Genomic DNA, 27,934 nt, shown 5'->3' with positions numbered 1-27,934 from the left:
TTGCTATAGTTTGCTATTTCTTGGTTGCAACAAAGATCTTTTGTAACTACACTGGTGTAGTAGACTGCACTTCCTGATTTCTCCAACTACTGCAAATGGCAGGGTATCCTGTCCAGTGAGGAACAAGAAAAAGGCAGCACATCCTGTCAGCCCAACCCTTGTCCACCCTTCCCTTTTCAGTATTACATTCAATTCCACTTCACTGTCCTACCTGTCCTCTCCCTAATTCCAGAGCGCAGCATGTAAAATTCCTTACATCTGTATACAAGGTGAAGTCACCAAAAAAGCAAATTTTAGTGTATAAAGAAGGGAAGACTTTACTTAAGCTTTCAAACTGTAATCGAAGAAAGGAGCACAGTACAAGCAATCGGGTCAAACACTACAGACAGCATGCAAATGATAACATCAAATGTTTACTTTTTCCCTCCTCTCTCACTTTCTATTAAAAATTTTTTCCAGTCCTCCAAGGTCCAATATGGAAACAATATACAGAGCACAATCATGATAAATCAAAAGCAGGCACTTCAAATTTCACACACACACAAAAATCTTTTGTTCTTTTTATGAAAGAAAAACTGTATGAATACTCTTACACAAAAGTAGGCAGTCAAAATGTAAGACCACCTGTAAGAACTAATTTTAGTGGAAAGAAAACGTAACAGGGCTGGGACTGTGGCCTAGCAGGCTAAGCCTCCACCTGTGGTGTCGGCATGCAATACTGGCATCAGTTCGTGTCCTGGCTACTCTGCCAATGGCTTGAGAAAGCAGTGGAAGATGGCCCCAGTGCCTGGCTTCTGCAACCACGTGGAAGGCCCAAAGAAGCTCCTGACTCCTAGCTTCAGATCAGCCCAACTCTGGCCATTGTGGCCATCTGGGGAGTGAACCAATGGACAGAAGACCTTTCTCTCTGTCTCTCCCTCTCTCTGCCTGTAACTCTACCTCTCAAATAAATAAAATTTCTTAAAAAAAAAAAAAAAAAAGGAAAAGAAAGAAAAAGAGGTACCAGGTAAAGAAGAAAACAATATAAGAACCTTACAAAGTTTAACAGTGGAAAATGTATTACTTTTCAGTAAGAATACTAAACAGAAGAAATTCCTGACAGATGCTTCCTGGAGAATTAAAAAAAAAAAAAAAAAATTAAAAACCATTATCAAAGGTTGTCAAACAAAAGGAAAAAGCAGAATATAATGGCAATAAAATAATCCTGACAATATTTTTCCACACTTGTTATAAAATTTCCATTAGTCACACAGTAATACTGATATGACAGTAAATGAAATACACAAACATGCAATAGGCGCCGGCACTGTGGCGCAGCAGGTTAATGCCCTGGCCTGAAACACCGACAACCCATACAGGTGCCGGTTCAAGACCCAGCTGCTCCACTTTCCATCCAGCTCTCTGCTGTGGCCTGGGAAAGCAGTAGAAAATGGCCCAAGTCCTTGGGCCCCTGCACCCACGTGGGAGACCCAGAAGTGGCTCCTGGCTTCGGATTGGCGCAGCTCTGGCCGTTGCAGACATCTGGGGAGTGAACCATCAGATGGAAGACTTCTCTCTGCCTCTCTCTATATGTAACTCTGACTTTCTGACTTTCGAATAAACAAATAAAATCTTAAAAAAAAATGCAATAAAAAATGGCTCACCCCAATTAGTGAGTTTTTGGCATTTCCAATTGTGGTCAGGGCACTAAGGTCAAATATAACCACAAATTTTGCATTGTCTACATTGAATACATGATTCTTAAAAGCTTCATGTTTTATTTCAGAGCAGGCATCAGGAAGTTGTAGACTATGTAGCAGGTTGTTCAGTGCACAAGTCATTTCTCCCAAAATTAATTTATAGGCAGTCTCCAAAACAGGAATATTCTTCAAGCTGAGCACTGCTTGATATACAGCATGGGCTACAGCAACAACCTGAAAAAGAAAATTCAGAATAAAGTTACAACCAAATGGAAGATAAAACCACAATTATACAGGATACAAACCATTATCTACATAGTGCTGGTGAAGCAACTCAATTTCAGATTGATAAATTCGGAACTGGTGCTGTAGCACAATGTATTAAACCATGTCTGTGACACTGCCCTCTCAAACAGGCACCAGTTAGAATCCCAGCTAATCCACTGCTGGTCCAGCTCCTTGCTAATGCACTTGAGAAAGCAGTGAAAGATGCCACAAGTATGGGCTTCTACCAACCACATGGGAGATCCAAGTGGAGTTCCAGACTCTTGGCTTCAGTCTGGCCCAGCTCAGCCTATAATTCCATTTGGGAAGTGAACCGGCAGATGGATGAATTCTGTGTGTGTGTGTGTGTGTGTGTCTTTCTCTCCTTCTAACTCTGCCTTTCAAATAAATGAATCTTTTTTACAAAAGAATTGATGCATTCATTGTCCAAGGTCCTAATTTTTCTTTTTAATTTTTTTATTTCAAAGTCTGAGCTACACTGAGGGAGGGAGAGACAGAGAGAGAAATCTTCCATCCACTGGTTCACTAGCCAAGTGCCCCAACTGTCAGGGCAGAGCAAAGCCAAAACCACGAGTTTCATCGGGGTCTCACACATGGATGGCATGGGCAAAAGTAGTTGGGCCACATTCAAATGCTTTTCCCAGGGCATTAGCAGGGAGCTACATCAGCAGTGGAGCAGCTAAACACAAACCAGTGCCCATATGGGATGTCAGCATTAAAGGTGGCAGATTACCCACTACACCACAATGCCAGCCCCTAAGATCATAATTTTTTTTAAAGATTTATTTTATTTGAAAGACAGAGTTACAGAGAGAGATAGAGACAGAGAGAGTGGTCTTCCATCCGCTGGTTCACTCCTCAAATGGCCGCAAGGGCCGGAGCTGCACCAATCCGAAGCCAGGAGCCAAGAGCTTCTTCCGGGTCTCCCACGTGGGTGCAGGGGCCCAAGGCCTTGGGCCATCTTCTACTGCTTTCCCAAGCCATAGCAGAGAGCTGGATCAGAAAAGAAGCAGCCAGGACTAGAACCGGACTAGAACCAGAATCCATATGGGATGCTGGCGCTTCATGCCTGGGCGTTAACCCGCTGCGCCAGTGTCAGCCCCAAGATCTTAATTTTTGGGAGGAGGAAAATATCTTTGGGAAGCAAACATAGGAGAGCCAGGTCTTTTTTTTTTTAAAGGTTTATTTATTTGAAAGGCAGAGTTACAGAGAGGCAGAGGAAGAGAGAGAAAGAGAGAGGTCTTCAATCTGCTGGTTCATTCCCCAGATGGCTACAACAGCCGGACCTGGGCCAATCAGAAGCCAGGAGCAAGGAGCTTCTTCCAGGTATCCCACATGGGTGCTGGGGCCCAAGGATTTGGGCCATCTTCTACTGCTTTCCCAGGCCATAGCAGAGAGATGGATCCAAATTGAGCAGCTATTACTCGAACCAGCTCCCAAACAGGATGCCGGCGCTTCAGGTGGTGGCCTTACCCACCAAGCCTTAGCACCAGCCCCTAAAGCCAGGTTTTTTAACATCTAGAAAGGAGGGGTCAGCTTTGTGGGGTAGCAGGCTAAGCCTCTGCCTTTGATGCCAGCTCCTATATTCATGCCAGTTCTAGACTCAGCTGCTCTACTTCCAATCCAGCTCCTTGCTAGAGGCCTGGGACAGCAGAAGACAGCCCAAGTGCTTGGGCTCCTGCAACCCACATGAGAGATCCAGAAGAAGCTCCTGGCTCCTGATGAGCCCAGTTTCAAAAGTTGAGGCCATTTGGGGAGTGAATCAGTGGGTGAAAGATCTCTGTTTCCTCCCTCTCTCTGTGTTTAACTCTGCCTTTCAAATGCCTTTCAAACAAGAGAAATCTAGAGAGCTGGGACCAGTATTGTGGCACAGGAGGTCAAGCTGCCACCTGCAACACTGGCATCCCATATAAGCACTGATTTGAATGCCAGCTACTCCATTTCCAACCCAGCTCCCTACTAATTGCCTGGGAAAGCAGAAAAGATGGCCCAAGTACCTGGACCCCTGCCACCCACGTTAAGAGACACAGATGGAGTTCCAGGCTCTTGCCTTCAGGCTGGGCCAGCCTTGACAATTGTGGCCATTGGGGTGATGAACCAGAAGATGGAAGATCTCGATCTCTCTTCCTCTCTCCCCACCCTCTCTACACTCTACTTTTCAAATAAATAAATCTTAGAAAAAATATGTAAACAAAAGTTTAAGAATGGTTTTCTTTTATTCATTTAGAAACTTTATAGTGGATATTATTTGGATTTAGTTGATAAGCTAATAATTTTTATTTACAACATACATAGTAGTTCTGTGTAGTTCTGAATATTTTAACTTTAAAAAAAAACTGCTCATTTGACCCTTACAAATTTTTTTTTAATATGCGGCTATGCCACAACACCCACTGTCCCTCCCCTTATAAAAATTTAGAAGTCATTACAGGGGCCGGCACAGTGGCATAACAAGTAAAGCTGCTGCTTGCAGTGCCAGCATCCCATATGGGTGCTGGTTGGAGTCCTGGCTGCTCCACTTCCGATCCAGCTCTCTGCTATGGCCTGGGAAAGCAGAAGACGGCTAAAGTCCTTGGGCCCCTGTACCCACATGGGAGACCCAGAGAAGGCTCCCGGCTCTTGGCTTTGGATCGGCAAAGCTCCGGCCATTGTAGCCAACTGAGGAGTAAACCAGCGGATGGAAGATCTCTCTCTCTCTCTCTCTGCCTCTCCTACTCTCTCTGTGTAACTCTTTCAAGTAAATAAATAAATCTTAAAAAAAAAAAAAAAAAAAAAAAAACAGAAAAAGAAAGAAGAAAGGTTAAGGCTGAAGGAAGTGAAGACCAGTTGTGGTAACAACAACAACAACAAAAAAAGAAGTCATTACAAATGTGTCACTTACCTCTTTTTCTTTATGATAACGCAAAAATAATAGTTTAGATGATGGTATAAAGAGTTTTTCCACAAATGATGATGGCAGTTTTGTATTTATCTGTTCCACAATCTAAAAGAAAAAAAGTGAGTTTATCAAGTCTCCGCAAAACATGAGATCTTAAATGCATATTGCTAAGTGGAAGAAGCCAATCTAAAAAAGCTAAATACAACATAACTACAACTATAAGACTTTAGAAAAGGAAAAACTATGAACACAATAACAATCAGGAGTTGCCAAAGAATTGAGAGAGATAAGTACATAGAACACAAATAATTTTTTAAAAGGGCACTGAAAGTATCCTCTATGGCACTGAATAGCAAAAAACACTTAATTATACAGTTGTCGAAACCCACAGAATGTACAACAGTGAGTGAACTGTAAAGTAAGCCGTAAACTTACTACTAATAATAAAAATGTATCAACATTTGCTCATCAGTTGTTAACAAATGTACACAGTAACACAAACATAAATATAAACAATAAGGGAAACCACTGGAGAGGAGGGGAAAAAGCAGGTATGTGAACTTGACTTTTTACAAACTGAGAAATTGCTCTAAAAAATAAAGTCTACTGGGGCTGGCACTATGGCATAGTAGGTTAAGCCTCTGCCTGCACAGCCAGCATCCTATATGGATGCCAGTTCATGTCCTAGCTGCTCCACTTCCTATCCAGCTCCTTGCTGAAGGCCTGGGAAAGCAGTGGAAAACAGCCCAATTGCTTGGGCCCCTGCACCCATGTGGGAGACCTGGAAGAAGCTCCTGGCTCCTAGCTTCAGATTACCCCAGCTTTGGCTATTGCAGCCATTTTGGAAGTAAACCAGCACATGGAAGACTTCTCTCTGTTTGTAGTTCTGCCTCTCAAATAAATTAATAAGTCTTTTAAAATAAATAAATAAATAAAATCCATTACTTTAGAAAAATTATATCTAACCTATATCCTAAGACCTTAGCACTGTGACATTAATATGTTTAGACAACTCAAGAGGATACATGTATTTTACACTTAAACATGGGCATTTTATAACACTGGCAAAAGAGGTGTAATGTTGGCAGAAATGCTCAGCAGAATGTCATCTAGAATTTGCTTTAAAATAGCCCAGCTGGAGGTAGAGGGGCAGCAAGGTGGAGGCAGCGTCTGCAGTGTAGATGAACCAGATGGGCATGTGCTTCTCATTAGAGCAGCTCCGAGTTACGGATGCAGAGATTCACTGCACTTTTCTTTTTTTATGTTCTTGTAAAGTCCATAATAAAAGGGGAAGAGGGCATATTTATGGTTAAGAAATTAAAGATTACATGAATAAGACTGATTAATTACTCCCCTCCCCCAAAAGCAAAGCCCTTCTTCTTCCACATATTTCAAATGTAATGGCCTGGATAAATCAACACATTAGAAAGCAATAAAAAGAACAATTACATACCAATGTGAGTAAATTCAAGACTGAGATGACATAATCGGTACCACAAGTCTGGCAGTTCTCCAGCTGGTCTAATCCATATGTAATGACCATGTCACAATGTATAGTCATGCTAGGATCCAAGCTGCCGAGCAAAACACCAACACACTCATTAGCAGCTGTCAACACAGCCTCAGAAAAAAACACTTGGTTTGCAGCCGTCACACATCTCATTACTCTGTACAGAACCTGCAAATGGGGAAAACAAGCAGCTTTTTAAAAAAATTCACATGCTTCCACAGAACAAGATAATATTTTCTATTTAATGCAGTTTCAACTGAAAACTGACTGCCTTGTCAGCAGTCTTAATACTGTAGTGCTCAGGAGCTGAATGATATTAAGATTATCTCTAGTACAATATGCAAAATGATCATGGCAAAAAATTCCACAGTACTATCGTGACAGGAAACAATTTCCCATCCACTATTTCCCTTATATTCACTTCCTTTCTCCCCAAAGTCACTAACTGGCTCAAATACATCAGAATTTGTAACAGTAACAGCATTAACCATGGGAATAATCTGCCAACACTTATTAGCTCTTAGGCTTCTGATAATCAGTCTTCAAACTAAAAATTTCTGATCATTGAAGCTTACTGATGTTCATGTCCTTGATGATCTCTTTTGAAAACTTAAGTATTCTTATGCTTATCAATTGATCATCTCATAAAAGAAATTTCTCATTATTTCCCACATTAAAAAAATCCCAGTGATTTGTAACGGTTAATGGTCAATATTTATGTACCAAATTTCTGGAAAAAAGTAACTTAAGAAAAAGGAGAAAAAACTGCTGAAAAGTATTTCTGTATTATTCAACAACCACTTCATTTTTTTTTTTTTACCCTATATGTTGGTTTTCTTAAAATCATTTGGAAAGGTCTAAAATAGCATCATAAAATAATAAATTCAATTTGTAACTATTCTGAAAAATGATTATATTCCCCTCCCTTTTAGATCTAGGTTAATTGCCTTTGTTTCAATTCCAACAATCTTCAGACAACTACTTTTTTTGACAGGCAGAGTGCATAGCGAGAGACAGAGAGAAAGGTCTTCCTTTTTGCCATTGGTTCACCCTCCAATGGCCGCCACGGCCAGTGCGCTGTGGCCAGTGCATCGCGCTGCTCCGAAGGCAGGAGCCAGGTGCTTCTCCTAGTCTCCCATGGGGTGCAGGGCCCAAGCACTTGAGCCATCCTCCACTGCACTCCCGGGCCACAGCAGAGAGCTGGCCTGGAAGAGGGGCAACTGGGACAGAATCCAGCGCCCCGACTGGGACTAGAACCCGGTGTGCCGGTGCCGCAGGTGGAGGATTAGCCTATTGAGCCGTGGCGCCTGCTCAGACAACTACTTTTTAAATAACAAAAATGATTCAAAGATGTTAAACATTTTGACCAGATTTAAAATATCAACAAGCTGATTTTAAATTCTGACATTTCTGTTCAAATACATTTAAGAGTTATATTTAATTAATATCCTATTTTATTTAGCAATGTGTTCAATAAAAGTGAGTTATCCTAAATAGCCCAAGCTACACCCTAACAATAAATTTAATCATTTAGATTGAATCTTTTATAACTTATCACATATGCTTCTCCCTTCTTATGCAAGCTCACTACAATGCCAGAAGTTCACACCTAACATACATCACACAGAACCACACAGTGGACTGTATTACAGTGCCGTGAATGTTTGGGGCTGCTGGAGTATAGGGCAATTTAGCTATCTCTTACAACTCACCTCAGACTAAGATGTGTTTTAAACACATATGTCTTTGTTTTCCTTGATGTCACACTATGAAATCTTGTAAAGATATGAGATTCATCCTGCCACAGAGAAAATTATTTTATGGGAGCTTGCTGAATGTGTTATTCTTAATGTTGAAAAACTAAAAGGAGCAAAATTATTTTTAAAAAATATGAAATTATGGCCGGCGCCGCGGCTCACTTGGCTAATCCTCTGCCTGCAGCGCTGGCACCCTGGGTTCCAGTCCCGGTCGGGGTGCTGGATTCTGTCCCAGTTGCTCCTCTTCCAGTCCAGCTCTCTGCTGTGGCCTGGGAAGGCAGTGGAGGATGGCCCAAGTCCTTGGGCCCTGCACCCGCATGCGAGACCAGGAGGAAGCACCTGGCTCCTGGCTTCAGATCGGCGCAGCACGCCAGCTGTAGCGGCCATTTGGGGGCTGAACCAACGGAAAAAAGCAAGATCTTTCTCTAACTCTGCCTGTCAAGAAAAAAAAAAAAAAAAAGGAAATTGTGGGGCTGGCACTACGGCATAGCAAGTAAAGCTGCTGCCTGCAGTGCCAGCATCCCATATGGGCACTTGTTCAAGTCCTGGCTGCTCCTCTTCCAATCCAGCTCTCTGCTATGGCCTGGGAAAGCAGTGGAAGATGGCCCAAGTGCTTGGGCCCCTGCACCCACGTAGGAGACCCAGAAGAAGCTCCTGGCTTCAGAGAGGCTCAGCTCTGGCCATTGTGGCCATCTGGGGAGTGAACCAGCAGAAGGAAGACCTTTCTCTTTTCTACCTCTGCCTTTTTCTAAAAAATAAACTTTTCAAAAGATATATATGAAATTTTAAAAATGTAAATATTGGACGGCGCTGCAGCTCACTAGGCTAATCCTCCGCCTTGCGGTGCCGGCACACCGGGTTCTAGTCCCGGTCGGGGTGCCGGTTCTGTCCCGGCTGCCCCTTTTCCAGGCCAGGTCTCTGCTGTGGCCAGGGAGTGCAGTGGAGGATGGCCCAAGTGCTTGGGGTCCTGCACCCCATGGGAGACCAGGATAGGCACCTGGCTCCTGCCATCAGATCAGCGCGGTGTGCCGGCCGTAGCGCGCCAGCCGCGGCGGCCATTGGAGGGTGAACCAACGGCAAAAGAAGACCTTTCTTTCTGTCTCTCTCTCTCACTGTCCACTCTGCGTGTCCAAAAAAAAAAAAAAAAATTTGTAAATATTAAAACTAGGACTAAATGGACCTAAACAGAATCTCCTGACAGAAAGGTTCATAGACATTTCAAACTGTAGTGGCCTTTTCTTCCTGGGGTTGTGAGATGGAGTGAGAAGAGTAAGGAGTAAGTAAGATTCCCTGTTTTTCTGGCTATTCAGGTAGCCAGATGCAAAAATACACATGCAAAACAAATGAAAGATGAATAACATAATTCATAAAGAGAACCATTTAAAACAACTCTATTCTTGAACCACATCTGAAATACCCAAAGACACTTACATCTGTTACATATGCCTCAGTAATTGGAGGACCCCGTATTGGGCTGAAGCGTTCCCCAATGCTCCTCACCACAGTACTAAATACCCGGAGAAGAGCTGCCAGCTTTGGTAATGACACTGATGGAGGAGGAACATCTTCATCCACAGATTCACCAGAAGCCACATGGCTGAGGTCCTAGATGTGAATTCACAGCATTCTTATTTAAATAGTACATTGCTTTTAAAAAGAAAAAACAGACAATAACCTATATTTGAGAAGGAAGAACCAGAAGAAAGGAGCTGAAAGGTTCCAAACATAGAAATAAAACAGAAATGCTAATCACTCATTCGATCATTACACACTGTACACATATAATATCACTACAAATATGTATAATTACTATGTGTTAATTAAAAAGTAATTTAAATTATTTTTATATTTTTATAAAGGGGCAGGTGTTTGGTACCACAGCTAAGATACTGCTTGGTTCACTCACATTCAGTATCAGAGTGCCTGGGTTCTGGTCCCAGCTCCACACCCAATTACAGCTTCCTTCTAATGCATGCTCTGGGAGACAACCAGTTGAAACTTTCCACATTTTGGGGGACAACTGGCTCAAACAGTTAGGTCACTGGCTCCCAGGCACTCTGCAAGTGAACCAGTAGATAGCTGGGAAGCTCTCTCAGTCTCTCTCCTCTCAAATAAAATAAATATCTGAAATTGATTAAATTTTTAAAGCTCCTAATTTTTAAGTCAATTAACTTCATAATAGATTTTAACAAATTAACAGGCATTTCAGCCAATGAGAAAAGGAAACATATGACTCTGATGATATAAGAGGAGTTTTACCTCTATTATTTAAGTAAGCCAGTATTAAACCCCACCAAATTAAAGAAAATCAGATAGGAGCTGGGGAAGACTAAATTTTCATACATATACCATGGTCACAAATGGGTACAAACAGAGCCATAAACTTACCACTCCTCAACTGGTTCCTGCTAGAATCTCACTGTGGGTATTCTTTGAGCCACTCAACTCAATAATAAGTACTCCACACCAACACTATACACTGGAAGGGCAAAGTGCGAGGGGATTTACAAAATTTTAAAACCTCAGGGCTGGCACTGTGGCATGGCAAGTGAAACCTCTGCTTGCAATGCCAGCATCTCATACGGGTGCCGGTTCATGTCCTGGCTGCTCCACTTCTGATCCAGCTCCCTGCTAACAGCCTGGGAAAAAGCAGTGGAAGATGGCCCAAGTGTTTGGGCCCCTGCCACCCACACGGATGAAACTCTGGTTCCTGGCTTTGGCCTGGTCTAGCACTGACTGTTGCAGATATCTGGGGAGTGAACCAGTGGACCGAAGAATGATCTAACTCCATCTTTCCAAAAAAATTTTAAGGTCTGATTTATAATCTAGTTGAGGAAATAAAATATACTCAAAAGAAAATACTTGCCAAAAAATGGGATACTAGAATGAATAAATATCTAAATATAACTCAGTGGCAAGGTAACACAAGAAAAATACATCTAATGGATACAAAAGGAAGAGTCTCAACAAACTAAAATAGATGGCTTCTGAGAAGCATATCAGCTTTTTTTTTTCTTTCTTTCTTTTTTTTTTTTTTACAGGCAGAGTGGACAGTGAGAGAGAGAGAGAGAGAGAGATAGAAAGGTCTTCCTTTGCCGTTGGTTCACCCTCCAATGGCCGCCACGGCCGGTGTGCTGCGGCTGGCGCACCGCGCTGATCCCAAGGCAGGAGCCAGGTGCTTCTCCTGGTCTCCCATGGGGTGCAGGGTCCAAGGACCTGGGCCATCCTCCACTGCACTCCTGGGCCATAGCAGAGAACTGGCCTGGAAGAGGGGCAACTGGGACAGAATCCAGCGCCCTGACCGGGACTAGAACCCGGTGTGCCGGCGCTGCTAGGCGGAGGATTAGCCTATTGAGCTGCGGCACCGACCAGCATATCAGCGTTACAAAGACATGCTGGGAGTAGGGATGGACAAACAGTTGTATATAAGAGTGCTGTGCTCTCCTCTGGAAGACAGCAAACTGAGAAGTACAGTTAAAAGTAGCAAAAAACATAAAGATGAAGCTAAATTTTTATGGGAGCCTTGAACACCAAACAAGAGTCACAGTACACATGAATACAGAAGAAACATGGCGAGATTCCAACAGGAGATGGCGTAGAGCGAAGCCATAACAATGGGGAGAGGAAAGCCAACCACCAATAAAAGGGGCTTCAGTGGCCCCCTGAAGCTGCCACACTACTCTCACACAACTGCCAAGGCGGCTACAGCCAAGGTGGGGCCTCCATGCAACATTCAGGGTCCCACACACATGTGAGGAGAAAATGTGCATTTTTAAAACACAACACCAATTTCTCCTATTTTTAAGACTCTTTCGGTAACAAAAGATATGGATGAATTATAGAAAAATGCCTTCAGAAAAATATCAGCTATTGAGTATTTCATTTTGCAAAATATTAAGTCTGCAATTTTCCTTTCTCTTCTTGGTAACTGCTAGTAACCTACAAACATTTGAAAAAAACAAAAAATGAAATAATGCAATGGTCTTATAATTTCTGCTTAAATGTCAGATAGTGTAAATTATTTTAAAATACATTTAGCACTCTTTAGGATTTTCTCCTTAACTGAGATTTAAAGAAATGACAGCTTTTATGGGGCTAGGATTGTGGCATAGCATATTAAAGTTCAGCTTGCGGCACCAGCATCTCATATAGAGCCGGTTCAAGATACAGCTGTTCCGCTTTCAAACTAGATCCCTGCTGATGCATCTTGGGAGGGCAGTGGAGGATCGCTCAAGTCTTTGGTCCCCTGCACCCACATGGTGCAGAAGAAGCACCAGGTTCCTGGCTTCATCTTGGCCCAGCCCTAGCCATTGTGGCCATTTGGGGAGTGAATCAGCAAATGGAAGATCGATCGCTAATTCAGCCTTTCAAATAAATAAAAAGCAAATCTTCAAAAATAAATAAAAAGAATAATCTGCTCCTGAAAACATTAAAGAAAAAAGAAATAACAGCTTTTAATACACTCACCTCAGCATATGCCTCCATGTCTTCTAGAAACTGACCAAGAAGAGTGGTAGAAAATGCCAGATCAGCCACCCAAAATGGCTCCAAACTCTGTAACCACCCTAGGAATCACAAGAAATTTTGAGAGAAAAATAAATTAATCAAATTAAACATAAATAAATCCAAATTTAATTTGAGAGCCTTGTTTTAAGGTTTCTGACTTTCAAGTTGCTGGCCCTTAAAATGTGTCTTCCAGCATAAATATGCTGAATCGAATAACCAATGCCTTTTTTATGTTGCTGAAATGAACATTCTAGGGGCCGGTGCTGTGGATAGTGGATAAAGCCATCGCCTACAGTGCCAGCATCCCATATGGGTGCCAGATCCAGTCCCAGCTGCTCCACTTCCTATCCAGCTCTCTGTTATGGCCTAGGAAAGCAGAAGAAGATGGCCAAAGTCCTTGGGCCCCTGCATCCGCACGGGAGACTTGGAGGAAGCTCCTGGCCTCGGATCAGTGCAGCTCCAGCTACTGCAGTCAACTGGGGAGTAAACCAGTAGATGGAAGACCTCTCTGTCTCTCATCTATGTAACTGACTTTCAGATAAATAAATAAATATAAACAAATCTTTAGGAAAAAAAGAAATGGACATTCTACTGAAACTTGAAGTCCCAGGTTCTTACAATTCATAGTTGACCATCCTTACTGTCACTACATATAATGACTTAAGACTAAAATGCCACAATCCACCACCAGCCTGGCTTTCTAATCCAGAACTACATCAAAGGTGTACAGTCATTTTCCTAGTGATAATGAGACAGAACTGCTCTCACCAGCATATCCTACTTTCAGAACTGTACTATAGGGACCAGAACTGTACTATAGGGTGTAGCGGGTAAAGCCACTGCCTGCAGTACCAGCATCCCATATGGGCACTGGTTTGAATCCTGGCTGCTCCACTTCCAATCCAGCTCTCTGCTATGGCCTGGGAAAGCAGTAGAAGATGGCCCAAGGCCTTGGGTCCCTGCACATCCAAATGGGAAACCTGGAAGATGCTCGTGGCTCCTGGCTTCAGATCAGCCCAGCTCCAGTCGTTGCGGCCATCTGTGGAGTGAACCAGCAGATGGAAGATTTCTCTCTCTCTCTTTCTCTCTCTCTCTCTGCCTCTCTGTAACTCCATCTTTCAAATAAATAAATATTTTTAAAAAACTTTACTATAGCACCTAAAACAAGTGGAAATACAGCAAATGTGTTGTGCTATTCATTCACTTAAAAGTCAAAAAAAGGAAAAACTATGATTTATAACAATTCTCTAAGTTAATCTTTTAATAATTATTAAAAAAAAAAGGGAAAAAGTCACAATCCACACTTATTCTCCCAATCTACTATTAATTACACAGTTTCCTTGACGTAATTGGCTTTCTTGGATTATTAAAGATACAGTACTAACAGCTCATCTTGAGGGGCTCAGCACTCCTTCCCATAGTATGCCATATGCTGAAAAGACTTACCAGATACCTGCTGTGTGAGCGAAGGTTTCTGGGTATGATCTATGTGCCATCCGACCAATATATCAACCGTATCCTTGATGGAAAGAGACAAAGAGGGCGTCAGTCATGTTAAGGTCTTACTGATATTCCACCTATGGACCACTTCACAGAAGATTCTAAAAAGAGTCTATATTCTATCTATTTGACATTATAGGAAGAGGAGAGGTGCAGAAGAATAAAGGATCTGCATTTATGACACTGATTAAAGTATTTTCTTTTAAATATCTTAAGGTGGGCAGATATTCTGGCTCAACAAGTTAAGCTGTCACTTGGGACACCGACATCCCATATTAGAGATGGACTCCCACCTCAGCTTCCTATACAACTTGCCACTAATGCACACCCTAGGAGGCAGCAGGTGATGGTCCAATACTTGGGTTTCTGCCACCCACTTACAAGAACTGGATGGAGTTCCTGGCTCCAGGCTCTTTGCTTGGGCCTGACCCAGTCCTGGCTGTTGCAGGGATTTGGGGAGTGAATATGCAGGTGGGAGATATCGATCTCTCTCTCTGCTTTTCAAAGAAATTAATAAAATTTTAAGACTGTATAATGCTTTCTATAAGCTAAATAAATACCTTAAGGTATTAATGTAAGAAGAAAAAAAGGTGGTATTTTACAAAAATATTGATTACATTCAAAATAGCAGAAGTATTGTTTTTCTGATTTTCCACTTCCTCACACAATCATATCCTTACCCCATTGTCTGAAAAAAGGAGTGGGGAACTCACCCTAAAGTTAGTGCTGAAAATATGAGGGTAACATCGAGCCACCAAAAGAATGCATTTAACACATTTGCAAAGTAATTCTGGTGTATCCACATTTTCAAGAATGGACTGCAGGCTGGTCATTACGAGCTTGAAAATAAAAGTTACAAACTATGAACATTCAATAAATACAGAGAAAACAAGAAAATTGGGTTCACTACTTATTAGTGACTATATCTAAAGCTAATTATGATACTGAAGAAAACTTCTATAGATTCAGTTCAAAAATGTTTTACTAACATATCATTCCTTTAGGATGTTAGGCTAAAAACAAATACCGTTTGCTCTAACATGAGTTAACATTAGTCCTAAGTTGCTCACATTATCTCTAAGTTCTCCCTTTAACACCAACTATGATTAAAGGTATTTCTCAAGCATAAAAAGATGTTCTTGACCAATTGTTTTCTTAACATATCACAACTACTTTCAATTCAAAATAAAGAGCAAATTTTACATGAATATCCTTTAGAGCAAATTTTACACAATTTGTTTCAATTGAGATTAGCATGGTACCACATATGAATAACATGCAGGTTCATGTTACCACTATATATAATTAAATATATGGTGTGCCACTAACAAAAATATTTTGTAGCTGTTAAAAACAACTTTTCTAGGGCCGGCGCTATGGCGTAGCAGCACCAGCATCCCATATGAGCAGCGGCTGAAGTCCCAGCTTTACATATCCAATCCAGCTCCCTGCAATTATACAATGGATCTGAAGGGTTTCTAGGATCACTGAGTGAAATATGACTCATAGACAGGATATTAAGAAGGTTTCAAAGTATCATGTCGAGATTACTCTCATATCATAAAGGCCTAAAAATAAGCCTTTAAAACGGAAAGATCTGGCGGTCATCACTTAAGCTAAGTAATCAAACTCTACACACTGGAAACCGAGATATCTGACATTACAGCTTGCTGGTGTGATACAGTTAAGTACGGACCTATGAAGTATGCAGGCCCAAAATGTTTAAATTGAAACTAATGAGGAAGGAACGACAAGATAAATCTAGAGATATTAAAGGGGCCAGCACTATGGCACATAGCTAAGTTGCTATTATGGCACTTCCATCTACATCAGAGTGCCAGTTCAAGTCCCAGCCATTCAGCTTCCACTCTAGCTACCTACTTATGTGCCTGGGAAAGCATCGGAGGATGGCCTAGGGGGTGGCTCCTCCCACACACGTGGGATACCTGTATGGAGTTCTAGGTTCCTGGCATTGGCCTGACTGAGACCTGGATGTTGTGGCCATTTGGGGGAGTGAACCAGAGGATGGAAAGTAGATCTCCTTATCTCTCTCTCTGTCTTCCTCTCTCATTCACTCTGCCTTTCAAAAAAAATAGCACACCACAAAGACATGCTTGAATCTTGATGGGATTCTGGGTCAGAAGACACATAAAGCTGTAACAGATGCCTTAGGAGCAATTGCAAAGATCTGAAATACGGACTATATATTTAATAAAATTAATGTGTTTATTTCTGATAATAATTACTGTTGTTATAAAGGATAGCCTTAGGATATACATATTGAAATATTATGGGGATGGGACAGATGGGACAGGCGCTGTGGCACAGCAGGTAAAGCCACCGTCTGGGTTGCCAGCACCTCATATGGGTGCTGGTTCAAGTCCTGGCTGCTCCATTTCTGATCCAGCTCTCTGCTATGGCCTGCAGAAGATGGCCCAAGTCCCTGGACCCCTGCACCCATGTGGGAGACCCGGAGGAAGCTCCTGAGTTCAGAATGGTGCAGCTCGGGTCATTGCACCAATCTGGGGAGTTGAACCAGTGGATGGAAGACCTCTCCCTTGCTCTGTCTCTGCCTCTCTATAATTCTGCCTTTCAAATAAATAAATAAATAAATAAATCTTTAAAAATATATATATTATGGGGTTAACTGTCATAATGTGTAATTCATCTTCAAAATGGTTCAAAATAAAGCATATGTGTGTGTACCTGTGCATAGAAATAACAATTTTAATAAGTAATAATCTAGGTGAAGAGTACATGGGTATTTATTGTAATATTCCATCTGTTTTCCTGTGAATTTGAAATTTTTTTAAATAGGAGAAATGTTCCAAATATAAAGATGGTATACACAGTAAGTAAATTTGATCATGTTATTTAGTTATATTTTCTCACATTTCCACAAAATTTTTCTCATAACCTCTATAACCAAAGGAGAAGTGCATTTTTAAAGAGGCAGAACTTCCTTTTATCTGTTTAGAAAAAGAAGGGGAGAGGGGGAACTTACTTACCCAAAATAAAACATTTCATGAATCATTAAAAAAGAGAGATCAGAAATTCCAGACACACCAATACCCTAATTTTTAAAAACAACAGCTGAACAAAAATGTACTTAAAATTTTACTTAAAAGTAAGGAATAATCTAATAGATTCACATACCTAAAGATGATATAAAACTAAACAGAGCTGGTATTCACTTATAGTTGTTTTAAATAACTTGGATTAAGAATTTTGGACGTATTACCAAACTCTAAAAGGGTGAGAAAGAGTTGTGAGGTCTAGTTTTTGTGTTCCTCAAAAAATTGTGAAACTCTCTCCTATGTAGCTCTCTTGGTGGAGTTCCCACTACCAATCTGCAAAGTACTGTACCACTCACTGCACAACTAACTTCAAAGGACAGCTTCCACAGTGTACAGATCTTCCCACACCAGAAAACATCTGTTATTTAAAATCTTTTTTTAAAAAATAAAATCTATCTTTAATGTGTATCCTTTACTCAAAGTCAAAAGGAAGACATTTATTTACATTATATTCACTATTTGTGGATGACCTCTATTCTAAGTCTGTTTTCTTCACGCGCTCAAGGACACTGCGTGAAGGGCAGCTCTCTTCTCAACACAGCATCAATCCCTCCTCCCATGGTTCCTACCTGCATCACAGATGAAAAGGCTTTCTTCTCTCCTACAGTCTCCAGTGCTTTGTAGGTGGCACATAAGTAGAGCAGTTTAACTTCATCTTTTGTAGATGAGCTAAATTTGCTAAAAATCCACTTGAAGATCTTCTCAGCCTCATAGCTCAGAGAAGCACAAAGAAGGCCAAGACAGCAAGCTCCCTCCTGTCTCAACTCCTGAAGCAATTTGCTGCTGTTTGTTTTAATACAAACAAAACAGACACACACAAAAATCATAAGCTTTCAAAGATGACAGGAATGACATCTTACAAAAGAACATCTTAAATGACTTTTAAAAATTTCTGCTGAAAATACATAAAAGGTTCAAGTTTCAACCACTCATACACTCTATTCTGTTTATTCTACAGTGCCCAGAAGTGTTTGTCAGACATTAGATGTTCTTTTACAAAACTAATTATTTATAAACAGTAAGGATAGGCCCAAAAATGCTAAAATTCAGGCTTCAAATTTCATCTCAAACTACACTAAATGATTCAGAGAAAAAGGCAGCAGTAAATTATATAAAACACCCTAAAATGTAAGTAATTACCTTCTATACGATAATCTACACATTAGGACTATAAAATAGGAAACGATAATACTTAAATATATAAATTGAAAAGGATAACAACACTGACTTAAGTGTAAGTAACTAGATAAAATAAAGTTATCAAAAGGCAGTTAGGTTTGCAGTCTGCTGAGGTGAGTTTTGGGTATCCTCCAACACAATTCTTTGATAACTAGTATATGAAGAATGATTCCATACGCCTATGGGAAACACCAGTAGGCCCTTGCTCCCCCTCCCCCAAGAAAGAAGCTCCCTTGTAAGGAGTTTCTTCTAAGTGGTCCCAAAATTTTCTGATATAGAAAAATTAAGCATTCATTTATGCCTGCATCAAAAGTTTTATGCATTCCGTAAGTCAATACTTAGTCAGATTAGCAAATTAATAAGATATTCAAGTGGATTCTCACTTGAATTCAATAGCAATTAACATACAAATAATACAGAGAAAAATGAGATGACCCCGTGACACGTCCAATGTTCATAAACAAAACCAATGGCATATCTCCTTGTATGTTTTTAATATCTAAAAACTATAGTTCAAAGCCATATAAATTCATTATCATAATTAGTTACCTTTCATTAAGCACATCATGTACAGCAGCCAAGATATTATCCAACTGTTTAACTAGTACCTTAAGAAAAACACACACATATTTATAAAAACGTCCAATATTCATATTTTAAGAATACTATAAAAAAAAGAATACTATGTTCTTTACTTGTTTTATTCTCCAAACTACAACTGGCTAGCACCTTAATTTCCTTATTATTGTCAGCACCCAATTAGCGAACCAGCAATATCTTAAGCTTCCTTGTAGACTATGAAGAAATTCATCCTCAGGAAACATGATCATCAATGAAAACTAGACTCAAAAATCACATTTTCTTTACTATGAAATGCACGTTAAAAATGGATCAATGGAGGGGGGTAGAAACATGTAATAATGCAATATGATAAAATATTAATGGCAAAATTTAGATGGTAGGTGTAAGAAGTTCACCGTAAAATTCTTTGAATTTGCTACGTGTTCAAAACTTGATAAAAAAAGAAAACACCGGGTGGGAAAAACCTACTCTGAAACCTTCTCTTGCTCGATATCAAGTTCTTAATTCAGCAGAAGAAAAATTAGTTACTACTTCTGTACTTTGACTATTAAAGGGCTTTTTCACTTACTTAACTTGGCCACCAGACAAAACTTATAAATGACCAAAATATGCGCCATTTCCACAATTTCACGTATGAAAAATAGACACATTTGGTCCTGGAATACAAAACTGTTTTATTCAATCTCTAATAACAAGATTATCCATAGGCTAAAATATGCTTTAAGAAAATTTTTTTAAGATTTATTTATTTCAAAGTCAGAGTTACACAGAGAGAGAAGGAGAGGCAGAGAGAGCTGTCTTCCATCCGCTGGTTCACTCCTCAGTTGGCTGCAACAGGCCAGTGCTACGCCGATCTGAAGCCAGGAGCCAGGAGCTTCTTCCAAATCTCCCATGCAGGTGCAGGGGCCCAAACACTTGGGCCATCTTCTACTGCTTTCCCAAGCCATAGCAGAGAGCTGGATCGGAAGCGGAGCAGCCAGGACTAGAACCGGCATCCATATGGGATGCCGGTACTGCAGACAGTGGCTTAACCTGCTATGCCACAGCGCTGGCCCCAATGTGTTAAAAATTAAAAGTGTTGCAGGCATTGTGACCAAGCCACCACTTGGGACACCACACCCCATACTGGAGTGCCAGTTTGAGTCTCAGGTGCTCTGCTTCTTCTGATCCAGTTTCCTGCTAATGCACACTCTAGGAGGCAGCAGATGATGGCCCAAGTGCCTGGGACCCTGCCACCCATACGGGAGATCTGGATGGAGTTGCAGGCTCCTGGCTTCCACCCGGCTATTCCGTACATTTTGGGGAGTGAACTAGCAGATGAGAGTCTCTCAATCTCTCTCTCAATCTCTCTGTTTCTCTGCCTTTCAAGTAGATGAAAATGAACATTTAAAACAAAAAGCACTTAACTGGAAATGGTCAATGAGGATCCAATAATGGACAGATGTAGATAAAATGTACATTACAGGATAGTAAGTTCTAGATCATCATACTGTAGGCCAAAAAATACAGATTAAGAAACCTCTCTTATTTTTCTGTCTCAGAGGCAAATCTTTTCCCTTTGTACACCATTCCAGACAGCATTATCTAGTTTATTATGGAAACACAAAAATCAACAACACTTCCACACATACTGCACTAACCAGCTTATTCTCTGGTTGCTGAATAAATTCCTTCAACTGCTTTACAGTAGCCAGTCTTCGGTCTCTGTCATCTTCTCGGGTGATCCTCCGAAGAAGATTCGACAGTCGAGACTCATCAGAATAAGACATCGATCGCTCTGTACATATAAACATGTTGGCACCCATTGAGTATAAAGAAACAGAAATGTAATGGCCTAAACATTTTTAAAGTACATCAAAAATCATATTCCAGTGGACAATAAAAGCTCAAAAAATGCAGGTCCTGTCACTCTTTGTTCAACTCTATAAATCAAGCCCCACCAGAGTTCCTGGCACATAGTAAATCCTCAAAAAAATCTGCCAAAGGAAAGAATAAATGTATAATCCTAACCAAACTGAACATCTCATTCCAGAGCACAGCTGAGACATACAACAGTTTAGATACCAATTTTTTCAGGTCCTTTTTTTTTTTTTTTTTTTTTTTTTTTTTGAGAGGCAGAGTTACAGAGAGAGAAAGTTCTTCCTTTTCCGTTGGTTCACCCCCCAAATGGCTGCTATGGCTGGCGCGCTGTGCCGATCCGAAGCCAGGAGCCAGGTGCTTCCTCCTGGTCTCCCATATGGGTGCAGGGCCCAAGCACTTGGGCCATCCTCCACTGCCTTCCCAGTCCACAGCAGAGAGCTGGACTGGAAGAGGAGCAACCAGGACAGAATCCGGCACCCCAACTGGGACTAGAACCTGGGGTGCCGGCACCACAGGCAGAGGATTAGCCAAGTGAGCCACGGCGCCAGCCCAGGTCCATTCTAAAATGTTTTCAACACCCAGGGAAAGAGCACAGTATAGGTAATAAACAATTTCAACAGGTTGGGATAAAGTCTCAATCGGGTACAAACAAGCCTATCCTTTTTATGAGGAATTCTCATGCAGTTATCCCGTTGGAAAACAGCTTCTTTTTTACATTACCATCATTTCTTTAGGACAAAGTTTTGGCAAACTGCAAGCACAGATTCAGTTAAACAGGTGTCTAACTACAAGTGTGCAAGACATGCAGCAGCTAGAGAGAGGCTGACATGGACCTCTCTTCCCTTTATCCCTTAGTCACAAGAATGCAAAGAATACTGGTAACAGAATAAGGATGCACTGAAAGACTAGATTTTTAAAGCAATTTTTTAGCTGTGCTATTTACTATAATTAGCCAATACGTACATAAGCAAATCACATCAATAGGTCTGACAGTTTCATTTCTAAGGCATGACAAAATAAGTTGATAGACAGAAATTATCCTATCTGAGGAAAGAACAGGATTTTTACAAACTCCTAGTCCACAGAGTATTTCAGCAGGATGGATATGGAAAATGCCATTAGGTTAGCAGTTGGGAATCAAAGCTCTATAAACAATTCTGTCACTAGCAAAATGTGTTAACGCTGAACCTGTGAGGAAGAGGAACCAACATCTATATTAGTATTTAAGTGGGGCCGGTGCTGTGGCGCAGCGGGTTAACACCCTGGCCTGAAGCACCGGCATCTCATATGGGAGCTGGTTTGAGACCAGGCTGCTCCATTTCCGATCCAGCAGTCTGCTGTGGGTGGCCTGGGAAAGCAGTAGAAGATGTTCCAAGTGTTTGGGCCCCTGCACCCATGTGGGAGACCTGGAAGAAGCTCCTGGCTCCAGATCAGCACAGCTCTAGCCATTGTGGCCAATTGGGGAGTGAACCATCAATGGAAGACCCCTCTCTCTCTCTCTCTCTCTCTCTCTCTCCCTCCCTCTCCCTCTCCTCTCTGTCTGTAACTCTTTCAAATAAATAAATAAATCTTAAAAAAAAAAAAATAGTATTTAACTTAGTCATTTAAGTTATGAAAATTCACCCATAGGAAATTATGTGTTTTAAAGTTATATTCCTCCCCCCCACACACACACACCAAAAGGCTGAAAAGACAAAGATATTCACCTAGATACCCATAACACATACATGTGGGGGGTGGGGGAGCGTTGGTAGGCATAAACCAAATGTGCAGAATAATTAGATCCAACAAAGCATTTTAATAAAACACTTCAATTTCTGCTTTACTAACACAACAAATTCCCCTTTAAGGAATATATTTATCTTAGTCTATAATCCTCTGAATTTTCAAGGCACATGTGTTAGAAGGCAGAATGTGGTATCAGCATATTTAACCACAGAAAAGAGTGGTTCATATACTTACCAAGGACTCGGTACAGTAAGTGCCCGCTATACATTCAGTATTCATGATCACTGGGGTAACCCTTTCTTTAGAATCTCATCTAATCTTCTATATTTATCTTAAGGGAACTTTATTTTAAAAAGTGTAAAAAAAACCTTTCTTGGGCGGAGATGAGCAGTTTACAGGAAAACAATGTAAGTAAGAATTACTCATGCGTGCTCTGTAACTCACAATAAACTAATCAACTCGTGACATGCAAGGCATCAGAAGCAGGCATGCGAGAGGGGCGGGGTCTTGTCAAGGCCTTACCCTGGGATTTCCTCATGTCTTTGGTGGCTACAGCACGACTGCCATGCTGAACACTGGTGAACTCAGGGCTGCTCACATTGTTCACCCTCAGCTCTTGCCCCAACGACTTCCGACCATAAGTATTTTCCCCAGAGCCTCCATTGACACTGTAGCCACCTGAAAACAGCAATGTTCACATTATTTTAATAGGTTCTTCATTTCACTCAATCAATGCCCGAGAGTTCAGGATCTTACTGCCCAACCCTAACCCTAACCCTAACCCTACTGCTCAACCAGCCCCTGCTGCTGCTTCTACCTTTCACCTGTGCTGTCTGCCATGAAATAATTCATCTTTCAGTTTCTTTCATTAGAAGATAAGCAGAAAAATTAAAACTAAATTAAGTTGTTTCTGCACTTTAAGAACTCATTGAAGTCTAGAGGAGAGAGTGGTTGGGATGACCAAAGTGAAAGTACTGTACTTTTTGGCAAGCAAACCGCATTTATTACATGTACAAAAACTTAAATTAAAAAGTGGGAAAATGTATAAAGTTTTCGGAAATAATATCTATTATTTATATTTTAATATTGTTTATATTAAAGAGAGCACTAGAGAAAAAGGAAGGGTTAGAGAGAGAGAAGAGAATGAAAATGACACATGAATAAGATTCATGCCAGAGCAGTAAGAAAATAGACATACCCTTTTCGTCATTCTGAATGTCTGCATGAACTCTGGTATCATCATGCCGTTGCCTAGACACCACAGCTGAATTTGAAGGTTGCAGTCCATAAGAAGAAGAACCACCCCTATCTCTGGATGAAGAATATTTTAAATTATCTGGGTCGGCTGATGCACTATCAGTTCTGAAAAGAGAGAAAAATGAAAAATTAGAACTTTAAACAAACATTTTAAATACCCCAAATAATAAATTTTTCTTTTAAACAGGCCTCTCTCTTCTCCCCATCTTTTATAAATATATTTTTAAAAGATTTATTTATTAGAAAGGTAGAGTTACAGAGAGGCAGATACAGAGAGAGAGGTGTTTTCTATCCACTGGTTCACTCCCCAAATGGCCGCCAATGGCCAGAGCTGGGCAGATCCAAAGCCAGGAGCCTTTTCTGGGTCTCCCACGTGGGTGCAGGGGCCCAAGGATTTAGGCCATCTTCCATTGCTTTCCTAGGCTCATCAGCAGGGATCTGGATGAGAAGCGGAGCAGCCGGGACTCAAACCGGTGCCCATAAGGGATGCCGGCACTGCAGGCGGCGGCTTTACCAGTTACATGACAGTGTCATCTCCCCATCTTTTATATTTAACCATGACCATTATACTAATAATTGCCAGGATCAGACTGAGTGACCAGCCTGAGTTGGTTGATTGCTTAGGACTTCACTGGTTTGAGCAAAATTAAGCCTATACCCCAGGAAATGGGGCAGCTGGCCACTTTGGTTCAGGATTTTCTTCACATGACAACAAAAAGAGTAATTCTTCCTAAACTCTCTCCCAAGGAGAAGGTTTATCAGTCAAAAAATTTTACTCTTCATAAACATAAAAAACACTGGCAGCATTTGGCAGGGGCAATGTGTTACCAAATCATTTTAAAGTATAGCCTCAAGGCAACATGCCCTAAACTTTCCAGAGAATCCTTAATTATATGGTGGGAAAATACAGAATGACATTTGAAAGCAAACACAAGGAAAGAACACTTTAGCTGGGAAATATAATTACTTTATGGACTGTAATACAAAGACCTCTGAAGATTCCTTAACTATAAAAAGTACCAATTATAATTATAAAACATAAGGAAACAAAGATTTAAAATAAAAATAAGGTATTCAGAAATTTAATAAGACTGAATTTGAAGGCTGTAATCCATAATCTATGTAAAATCTAAGTACTATTTAGAATAATATCTGATACTTGGATATTAACAAACAAGCGGTGCAGCACAGGATAAAATTAGTGCCTATACCTAAGTATCAGCTCTTGTCTGCTCTATGCCTCTATTTTTTATCAGTTAAACAGAGAAGTGGGCTACAGGATTTCTCTTGAGTTTTACTCTTTCAACCATCAACCACAGACTATGAACCAAGCAGATAATACAAAACACTGAAGACGACACTAACACATTCTGAAACTATAATTATTTGGAGAAGCTTAAGACACTTGTGTCAAGGGCAGAAACTAAGCTGAATTCCTCGATCATTGTGCCCCTCCCCCTTGAGTATAAGTCACAGTTTATATGTATGTGTGCATGTACATATATTTATATATTTCAATTTGATATATGGAGTTCATCATCCCATCCTTGCCCCCTCCTACAAAAGTACTAACCATGAAACTTTGCTTAGACTCAATCAGTTGGACACCTTGATCTGTATTTAGCAATCAATATTAATGTAATAGAATGCAAGTCCAATTAAATTTGAATTCCTACCTGGAACAAGTCTAAATTACTTCCGACTTGACAAAAATTCCATAATCTAGCATACTAAAATAACTAAGGCTCCATAATGGAGTATTCCCTTCCAATATTCGAATTCATTATTCACAGACACAGCTAAGGAATTCTAACATGGAAAAATAAAATCTAAGGAAATTTCAAGAAAAATGTGTGAGGATATTGTCTAAGTATACTAACTCTAAGTAAAATATCATTAATTATCAGTGGACCATAAGAACATTTTTTAAACTAGTAGATATTCCCCACGTATCTAAAAATAGAACATCAAGGGTGGACAACGTGGTGTAATGGATTAAGCCTGTAATGGTGGCATCCCATATGGTTGTCAGTTCATGTCCCTACTACTCTACTTCCAACCCAGCTCCCAGCTGGTGGCCTGGGAAAAGCAGTGGATGACGACCCAAGTGTTTGGGCCCCTGTCACACATATGGGAGACCTGGATGAAGCTCCCTGGCCATTGCAGCCATCTGGGGAGTGAACCAAAGGATGAAAAGTTTCTGTTTCTGTGTGTGTCTGTCTCTCTCTAACTCTGGTTTTCAAAATAAATAAGTGTATCTTTAAAATAAATAAATAAACAAATAAGTAGAGCACATCAAATATGCACCCATAATAAACCTTAATATGCCTTTACTTTCTTAAAGGGAGCTAAAAAATAAAACAGAGCTTATGAACTTTTCTGACAGGTTTTGAATTTGTATGTATGGCAACGAATATAACTTGGTAGAGAATAAACTGTTAGTAAACAAAAACACATTACTAATTCTAAAACATAAAGGTAACTTAAGTCTACCAATGTTTAAACATGTCTTTATTATATTTACATATCACATTTACTGTCCTATTAAGAGTTAAATATTTGTATTGATTTCTGGTGACACAGTAGTAACATAAGGCAGTACAGAATACAAGTTAAAAAAAGATCTGGGCTCCACTCCCAGTTCCAGGACTGAAAACGCTCATGCGCCTTTGCATACAACACTTAACTCAATGGTGTTTTTACATGAAATGGGAATATCCATCTATCATGTAAAGCTACTGTGAGGCTTGAATAAGATAATGAATTCTTAAATACTTAGTTTGCAGGGTACATTAAAATGTATTATGACCAAAATACAAACAAAACTCAAGGATTACAATTTGAGAGAGAGCTAATATTCAAATAGTTTGGGAATATATGGATACAATCAAAACAAGTTCTTACACTCAATATGCAACAGCTTATTTTAAGAAGAACTTAAGTAACCCTATTACTAACCACATATCTAATAAGGAGTTAGTAGATTTCAAGCTATACTGTAAAAACCAGGAGCAACTTCTCAAATTGTTACAAACACTGGTTTTTAAACGCCATGAGTTGTGAACACAGATTCCCCCCTCCCACCCAAAAGTTGGATTCTCAGAAATAGGGAAAAAAAAAAAAAAAAAATCCACTAAGACAAAACCATTATCCCAAAACTGCCTAAAAACTCCCTAGTTGACAATTTCTTGAATATAAATTGATCAAAAGATTTCCAACTAGAATTCAGGTTATAAGTATTCCAAACCCAAAAGCACAAAATGGTTCAGCATTTATAGGAAATTTCTATTTTATAATATCTAGACTGCTTAGGATTCAAAAAATGTATTAGGCAGTTTATTATCAACAAAATCATCCCAGCCCAATAAAACAGAAAAACTGTTAAAGAATGGAAATGAACATTTAAAATGAGGCAATCAAAGGCACAAAATAGAAAAGGCAGATCTGAACCCCAAGAGGCAGGCATAAATGTTAAGCTAGTTAGTTAAAAGGGCTGAAAAAGCTATCATCTGCCAGAATTAGTGCTTCAGTTTAGTAGAAAAAGAAAATGTATCTGTTAAGGCTAAGAATCTCAGCAAGGATCCAAAAATACCTCCACAGCCCCTCTAATGCTCTAAAATTATAGAAAGAAAAAGAAAAGCACAAATATCCCCAAAATGATCAAACTGAAGTTAAAGCCTGATGTACATGCCACATGAGAGGTAAGTTTCTAAAGCTCATACCTCAAAAATCGCATACTGTATAATATGGAGCCTTTGTGATGTTTTGCATCAAGTCAATCTGTAAGACAGTAGTTACAATATTAGTGAAGACAGTGGGTTAAAACATTGGTTGTTCAAACATGAAGCAAATATCATTCATGAGTTAGGTGCTTTTAGTTGAACTAAGCCCCCTTAGGGTTCATATGTTAAAGCAAAAATTGATATGGGAAGCCACTTTGCCTTACAGAATAAAAAGGCTTAAGGTGGCAACCAAAAAAAATTTAGTACATAAGAGAACTTAAATGCTTACTATAACATACAAATCACATGCAAATACTGTTACTGCTCTTTTTAGTTACCTATTCTCAACAACCAGAAAATGTAGTAAGTCTAGGAGGCCATTCATTTTGAATGACCCAAATCCTGGGACCTTAC

General features: G+C 40.2%; 1 protein-coding gene across 5 annotated transcripts in view; it reads right to left on the bottom strand.

Moving 5' to 3' along the window:
* The window catches only part of SMG1 (SMG1 nonsense mediated mRNA decay associated PI3K related kinase), a 116,421-nt gene that overhangs the window by 61,316 nt on the left and 27,171 nt on the right, over positions 1-27,934 (bottom strand). For 2 of the 5 annotated variants that reach the window (XM_062179966.1, XM_062179967.1), the window contains exons 2-14: positions 27,521-27,578; positions 23,740-23,903; positions 23,064-23,219; positions 20,594-20,730; positions 18,921-18,979; positions 17,762-17,975; positions 14,829-14,954; positions 14,062-14,134; positions 12,577-12,674; positions 9,541-9,714; positions 6,296-6,520; positions 4,846-4,947; positions 1,644-1,913 (exon numbers count right to left, since the gene is read on the bottom strand). In XM_062179966.1, the coding sequence (XP_062035950.1) occupies positions 1,644-1,913; positions 4,846-4,947; positions 6,296-6,520; positions 9,541-9,714; positions 12,577-12,674; positions 14,062-14,134; positions 14,829-14,954; positions 17,762-17,975; positions 18,921-18,979; positions 20,594-20,730; positions 23,064-23,219; positions 23,740-23,903; positions 27,521-27,534 (1,812 nt within the window). In that variant the 5' untranslated portion in view covers positions 27,535-27,578. Of the gene's footprint in view, positions 1-1,643; positions 1,914-4,845; positions 4,948-6,295; positions 6,521-9,540; positions 9,715-12,576; positions 12,675-14,061; positions 14,135-14,828; positions 14,955-17,761; positions 17,976-18,920; positions 18,980-20,593; positions 20,731-23,063; positions 23,220-23,739; positions 23,904-27,520; positions 27,579-27,934 lie in introns of those variants that run through there. The other 3 variants (XM_062179965.1, XM_062179964.1, XM_062179969.1) reach the window with 2 other exon arrangements.

Source organism: Lepus europaeus, chromosome 21 (assembly GCF_033115175.1).
Source record: "Lepus europaeus isolate LE1 chromosome 21, mLepTim1.pri, whole genome shotgun sequence".
Lineage (NCBI taxonomy): Eukaryota > Metazoa > Chordata > Mammalia > Lagomorpha > Leporidae > Lepus > Lepus europaeus.
This window is presented reverse-complemented; position numbering and strand designations above follow the sequence as displayed.